This window comes from Acanthisitta chloris, unplaced genomic scaffold (assembly GCF_000695815.1).
Source record: "Acanthisitta chloris isolate BGI_N310 unplaced genomic scaffold, ASM69581v1 scaffold16306, whole genome shotgun sequence".
NCBI lineage: Eukaryota > Metazoa > Chordata > Aves > Passeriformes > Acanthisittidae > Acanthisitta > Acanthisitta chloris.
Window position 1 is genome coordinate 1 of NW_008678845.1, and position 6,342 is coordinate 6,342.

At 54.9% G+C, this 6,342-nt stretch overlaps 1 protein-coding gene across 2 annotated transcripts; it reads left to right on the forward strand.

Annotated features, from left to right (window-relative positions):
- The first annotated feature begins 790 nt into the window (after positions 1 to 790).
- Positions 791 to 5,851, forward strand: IST1 (increased sodium tolerance 1 homolog (yeast)). 2 transcript variants are annotated; one of them, XM_009077069.1, is made up of 9 exons: positions 791 to 882; positions 1,262 to 1,442; positions 1,713 to 1,800; positions 2,101 to 2,184; positions 2,471 to 2,581; positions 2,892 to 3,098; positions 4,151 to 4,243; positions 5,341 to 5,386; positions 5,548 to 5,851. In XM_009077069.1, the coding sequence occupies exons 1-9, from the start codon at positions 795 to 797 to the stop codon at positions 5,745 to 5,747; spliced, it is 1,098 nt and encodes a 365-aa protein (XP_009075317.1). In that variant the 5' UTR covers positions 791 to 794; the 3' UTR covers positions 5,748 to 5,851. The 2 variants fall into 2 exon arrangements, with proteins under 2 accessions (XP_009075317.1, XP_009075318.1); XM_009077070.1 differs by lacking the exon at positions 5,341 to 5,386 and having other exon boundaries at positions 4,151 to 4,247; positions 5,524 to 5,851.
- The last annotated feature ends 491 nt before the right edge of the window (positions 5,852 to 6,342 follow it).

Consider the following 6,342-nt stretch of genomic DNA (forward strand, 5'->3'; position numbering starts at 1 on the left):
TGAGGGGGAAGTCTTGTCCCAGGGTGTCCCACGGGCTCGGGCCCTGTCCCGTCTGCGCGGTGGGACGTTCCCTCGGTACCACCTCGCTGGGGAGGGAGAGGGATCCCCCTCAGCCCCTCGGGACAAGCTGCACTGGCAGAGCTCCCCCAGAGCTCTCTGTTCCCGTCCCTGGGCCGGGCGTGCCGGGGCTCGGTGCGAGCGGGGCCGCGAGGTGCGAGCCAAGGCCTTTCACATGTGATGTTTTTAAGGAAACTTTTCCGATGAACGATTTCTGGCGAGACAAAACGTTGTAGTTAAATGCGTTCCGAGTTAACTCTGTGGGGCTGATGAGTTGAACTGGCTCCCGGGAGACTGGGGGCGTGCCGGAGCGTGCTCAGTGAGCAAACAGGAGGAGTGAGGAATGTGGACTGGCAGCTTTTACTCTCTGGTGACGACTGTCACAACCTGAGTTTGTGCAGTGCTTGGGGTAGCTATGTAGCTGTTTTGTGACTTGGGTGTTGGTAGCACAGAGGTGGGTTTGGTGCCTGCAGTTGACTTTTATGTGTCTTTCAAAACATCCAGGACGTTTTCTGGCTAGTTCCCAAGGCCTGAGCAGGTGCAGGGCTGTGCAGGGAAAGGCAGTAATGAGTGCTGCAGGTCCAGTGGTTGCCAGTAACCAGACTCAGGAGTGGCAGCCCTGGGCCTCTTCAGGGAATTCCTTAGTTTCCCTCCACCCCAGCGAGGCAGTGACTGGAGTCCTGACAGGCAGCTCTGGTTCCAGTGATCTTCTCTCCCCTCTCATAGGAGTGTTTGTCATGTTGGGCTCCGGGTTCAAGGCCGAGCGCTTGCGAGTCAACCTGCGCCTTGTCATCAATCGCCTCAAGCTGCTTGAGAAGAAGAAGAGTGAGTATTTCCTTCCAGGCAGGTTTTGGAGTGCAGTTTGTGGGGTGGTAGCTGTGGGCTGTGTGTGCTCACAGCACTGGGGATCTTCCTGGGTGCTGTGATAGGCTCTGCCCACTTCAGACACGGGTAAGATCTTTGGTCCTGGTGGACTCTGCAGGGAGGTTGTAGGTGCAAGAGTGTTTCTAGCAGCTAAACCCCCCCATCCTTTGTCCCGTGAATTAGTGTGCTCAGACCTGGACACGAGGGCTCTGCCAGGTCATGGCCCAGTGCCTCATGCTACAGGGACTGGATGGGGAGGAGAGGCTGGTTGGGTCTGGGTGTGTGTGGAGGCAGCAGCCCTGGCTAGCACAGTGACCAGGCTTGGGCATGTGTGCTGCAGCTGAGCTGGCCCAGAAGGCAAGGAAGGAGATTGCAGATTACCTGGCAGCTGGAAAAGATGAGCGTGCCAGGATTCGTGTGGAGCACATCATCCGTGAAGATTACCTGGTGGAGGCCATGGAGATCCTGGAGCTGTACTGTGACCTGTTGCTAGCCCGCTTTGGCTTGATCCAGTCCATGAAGTAAGTAAGCTCTGGCTGCCAGGGTCCTGGGCTTAGGGAGGGGCACTGAGAGGGTCCCGGGCTCAGGGAGGGGCACTGCTGGGCTGGGGGCAGGTCTGGGGTACAGAAGGGCACCTGTGTTTGTCTCAGTGCCCTGCGCATCCAAAGGTCCCTTCTTTTAGGGCAGACTGTAGTGCAGTGTGCAGGATGAGAACTTTGAGGCTAAGCAGATGGAGGGCAGCAAGGGCTGGGTGCTTGGGGTGGAGAGATGATTGATTTCTGTTGCCCCAGGGAGCTGGACTCTGGCCTGGCAGAAGCGGTGTCAACGCTGATTTGGGCTGCACCACGCCTCCAGTCAGAAGTGGCCGAGTTGAAGATTGTGAGTAGGGTTGCCTGAGGGTTGTTGTGTATGCAGGGTGGGGGTGAGGCTGCTAGAGGCTGATGGACGCCCTTGTCTGGTACTTTGTGTCATTGAGACAGGTGACATGTTTCTATGGGCTCTGCAGATGAAGACCAGGTGGCCCTGGAGCATCTGGAGTGGCTGCAGCTGCTGAACTGGGTGGCACTCAGCAGCAGAAATGGGCGGGAGGGGACAGATGTGCACAGATGTGCAGTGTGTGGTGGGGGAAAGCAAGGGGGTGTGTGTTCCTGGAGCTCTAAGAGTTCTCTCCTGCTGCAGGTGGCTGACCAGCTGTGCGCCAAGTACAGCAAGGAGTACGGGAAGCTGTGCCGGACAAACCAGATTGGGACAGTCAATGACAGGGTGAGGAGCTGGGTGGGACAGCTGCAGCCAGCCCAGCTGATGGGCACGCTCCCTGCTGGGGCCTGTCCAGCACAGTGCTCAGGCCCTGCCCTGCTGGCTGTGGGTGTGGAGGGGTGGAGCTGCCCACAGCGTCCTCCACAGCAGTGCTGTATTGGGAGGAGAGGCCTCCCCAGAGCTACCCGGTACTCCCTGCAGCTGGTGGCCTTGGCTGGGGTGGAGCTGGGACAGAGGTGTGGGGTGCTGTGCTGCCCTGGCCCCACTGAGTCTCTGCACCCCTGTGTTCCAGCTGATGCACAAGCTGAGTGTGGAGGCACCGCCCAAGATCCTGGTGGAGAGGTACCTCATCGAGATTGCTAAGAACTACAATGTGCCCTATGAGCCTGACTCAGTGGTGATGGTGAGTGAGTACTGGGCTGTGGCAGTGCAGTGAACTCAGTGGTCATTGTGCTTTGGTATCTTCTAGACAGCTCCAGCATATTACAGTCCTTGTTCCTGACTACAGCCCTATGACATGTGACTGTAGTTACTCGTGCTACAATCTGGTTCCTGTTCTGTTTCCCATTAATACCACTGTACAGCTGCTCTCTGTTGTGTCATTGTTGTGTTGCCCCATCTTGTCCACTGACAAACACTGCATTATATGCTGTTCAGAGGGCTGTGATCAGAACAGAGATGTGGTGGTGAGCAGAATTCCTTGCCCTTTTCAGGCTGAAGCCCCGCCAGGCGGAGAGGTGAATCTGATTGATGTGGGGTTCACGGATGAGGTGAAGAAAGGTGGTCATGGAGGGGGCGGAGGTGGTGGATTTACAGCACCGATGATCAGTCACGATGGGTTAGTACCCATGCCCGTGATGATGCCTATGCCCATGCCAACACCAAATCCACCCTTCTCCTATCCACCTCCGAAGGGACCGGTAAGTTCCTTGGCTTTGTGTGTTTCCTTTTCCTGTGGAAGACTGACTGCAGTGCTCAACCTTGTGCCTGCTGACTGGGAAGTGTCTGTACCTGGTAGCTCGATGTGCCAGAAGGCCATCGTGTTGGGGTGAGGCTGCATGGGATGCAGAGTGTTGGCAGTGCAGCCGAAGCTTCATGTTGCTTCTTGACTTGTGAAGGTTCCTAGCCCTGTTCTCCAGCCAGCCCTCTTTGCCTTCAGGGAACAGAGGAGTCCAGACTTAACTCCTGAGGCAGTCTTCTGACTGCCAGGCTTTGTCCAGGAGTTGGAGCTGCACTTCGAAGTTGGTAGGCTGGTAGTGTGCCAAGATTCAGTCAAGGAAATCAGGTGAGTTTTGTGGGGTAGGAACAGCACAGAAAAATGCAGAAGCACCTTCAGACCTGGAGGGGGAGGAGACTGAGACAATGGCTCTTGCAGATGATGTGTTGTGAGAGTCAAAGGTGGGAGCTGAAAAGAGAGCTGTCATTTCCAGGATATCTGTGTAGACTGGAGAGTGGCAGAATACTGGGATGGCTTGGAGTCTTAATATGGTCCCAGTAGAGCTGCAGTGGTTTCTGTGGAAAATCTGGGCCAAGTATTATCAGCTGGTTGTTGCCCCAACCATAAACATGCTGAGGAGTTGTGCCAAGTCTGGGTCCTTGAGGCAGTGTTGTGTTACAAGTGAGGATAATACAAAGCCTTGTGTGAGCCAGAGACTTCCTCCCTGTTCTGTGTGCAGTGTCACAGAGCCAGAAATGGCAGAGCATTCCTTCTTGTATTGGTACTTCTGATGCCTTGAAAGATGAACTGTTTACCCATATTGGTTCTTCAGGATAACCCATAGTCCTGTTGGCTGGGGCTGCCTGCTCCGGGTAACTACTTCTGTCTTAATGCTTGAGAATCTTTTTCTTGTAAGCATAAACTCTACCAGGTTGGATACCTGCCTGGATTTGTCAGGCTCTACTTCCTGTGACTCCTGTCGCAGCTGTAGGTGTGTTGTGTCCCAGGGGGTGCATGACTGATCTCTCTGTGCAGGAGAACTTCGGTGGCCTGCCAGTGGGGACCTACCAGCCTTTCCCCAACATCCACCCACCACCAATTCCAGCAAACCCTCCGACATACGAGTCTGTAAGTGCCTGAGCTGAGCGGCCATTGCAGGCAGCACAGGGAGGGTAGTGGTAGCCACAAGGAAAGGAAATATTGGTTAAGGCCACTGCTGCCAACCTTTGGAGCTTTTGGGGTGGTGCTGGCATTGCTTATGGGTGTGGTGAGTCACTGAGTGCATGGGATGGGAGGATAACTTGCAGACCTCATTCAGCTCGGTGCTTTGGCTGCAAAGGAAAGCCAAGATTTCTCTTGCTGCATTGTTCGAGTGGTGATAAACAGCTAACAAGCAAAGTCCACAAGTTCCGGTTTTTGCGATTTGGAGTCTAATTATGGCGTTTGAACTAATTGTTATCCTGGATGAGAATTTGGCTGACCCAGATGATGTATGTTTAAGCACTGTTCCTGTCCCAGACTTTCCTTGTTGCTTGGGGACAGCAAAAGAGAGGCTGAAGCCTGCCCTTTCTGTGCTTGTCTGCGGTTTTGTTGCTGCAGCTTCATGATCGTGCCTCCCACTTTGCTTGCAGTGACATGCTGCTTGTTTCTGCACTCTCCTGAGCACAGCCAAGCACCTGTGTGTGCTGGCACTTGGGCTACCTGCACAGCAGCCTGAGTCTGGGAGAGGCAGGTACAGATGCAGCATTACAGGGGAACTGCGTGGGGATAATGGATGTTGGCTGCAGCCCGCAGGGAATGAGGAGTTTTACCAGGACAGCCAGGTGTGCTGAGGGTCTTTCTCCCAGCATGACCAGGACCTGACATGGGTCCTGCTTCTAGTCACAAGGGCCTGTCAGTGGTTTATATAGAAAGGCCCCAGGAGCTGTGCCGACGTGGATGAAGAGAGCAGTCTTCTCCCACTTGTCCTTGATAAATGCTTTTGACCTGGTAGTAGATATGCTCTGTTCATCCAGTTCTAGAATATGGTCAGTGAAGCTGCTTGAATTGGTAGGGAGAGGAAAGGCAAAGCGCAGCCTCTGTTTCTTGGGAGCAGAGGCAGATTGTTCCAAAGCCAGGGCTGCCCCAGGGTGGGAGGAGTGTGCAGTACTGTGCCCTGAGCTCTGCCCACACGCTGGTATGGGCAGAGCTGGAGCAGAGCTGTGATAACTCCGAGTCTCTTTCAGATCGATGAGCCCAGTGCTGACAAGGACACAGCTGTGCCGGTGCCTGGTGAGTGTCAAGAGGTTGGGAAAGCCTGAGATGGTTGGGGCTGTTCAGAACAACCCACGGTGCTGCCTGTGTACTGAAACAGCCTTTGTGAGGCTCTATGTTGCTTGGTGAGTGTGTACTGACACAGTGATGTGCAGTGATACTTCTCTTACTCTCAACAGGGCCCGAATCCAAGCCAGAACCTTCTCCTAAACCAAGAGCTGGAGCTCCTAACACCTTGGATAACTTTGTGCTGCCTGAGTTACCGTCGGTGCCAGATACGCTGCCAACAGCATCTGCTGGCGCCAACTCTTCTGCCTCCGAAGACATTGACTTCGATGATCTGTCTCGGAGATTTGAGGAGCTAAAGAAGAAAACATAAAAATTCCTGGGCTGCAGGAAGGAGAGGCAGGAGATGTGACATCTTTATCTGAGACTCCCCTTGAAATTGGTTTCCTGTATTAACCTCAAATGAACACTCTTCTTTCTGAACTCTCTTCCTGCTCTACTGACACCAAGTGCTGCTGCTTTCCTGATCTTTGTTACTCCAGGAGGTGAAGTGTGGAGAATCTTGTGAGACTGGGGCAGGGAAGAGCCCCAGTCACTCTGGGTAGCTGTATGGAGCAGCTGCACCTGACATTCTGGGCACCATTCTTGTCTGCATCTATGATGGCTCCGTACCCCCGGAGGAGGATGCCTCTCGGGAAGCCCGCGCTGGCCGTCCTGGTGGGCTCTGTTCCTGGGTGGCAGGAGGGCAACACTGTGCAGTTTTCTCTTAAGCAGCATGTTTGCCCGGGCCCGCGGGGACTGCGAGCCTCGGGAGCTGCTCTGTCTGATTTCCGCTGGGATACGCGGCAGCACCGTGTTTCTCGCTGCGCTAAGGGTGGTACCGGCCCTGTCCCCGGGGCCGCTGTCGGTGTGTACCGCGCGTCTGCAATAAAGCCCCGTCCGGGCCCTGCCGTGCGCGCGGAACCCAG

Excerpts from the sequence above, each read along its gene's own strand:
- IST1 (XM_009077069.1), top strand. The coding sequence starts at position 795 with ATGTTGGGCTCCGGGTTCAAGGCCGAGCGCTTGCGAGTCAACCTGCGC. Across the intron at positions 1,443-1,712 it reads GGCTTGATCCAGTCCATGAA|GGAGCTGGACTCTGGCCTGG; the intron begins GTAAGTAAGCTC and ends CTGTTGCCCCAG. Across the intron at positions 5,387-5,547 it reads CACAGCTGTGCCGGTGCCTG|GGCCCGAATCCAAGCCAGAA; the intron begins GTGAGTGTCAAG and ends TACTCTCAACAG.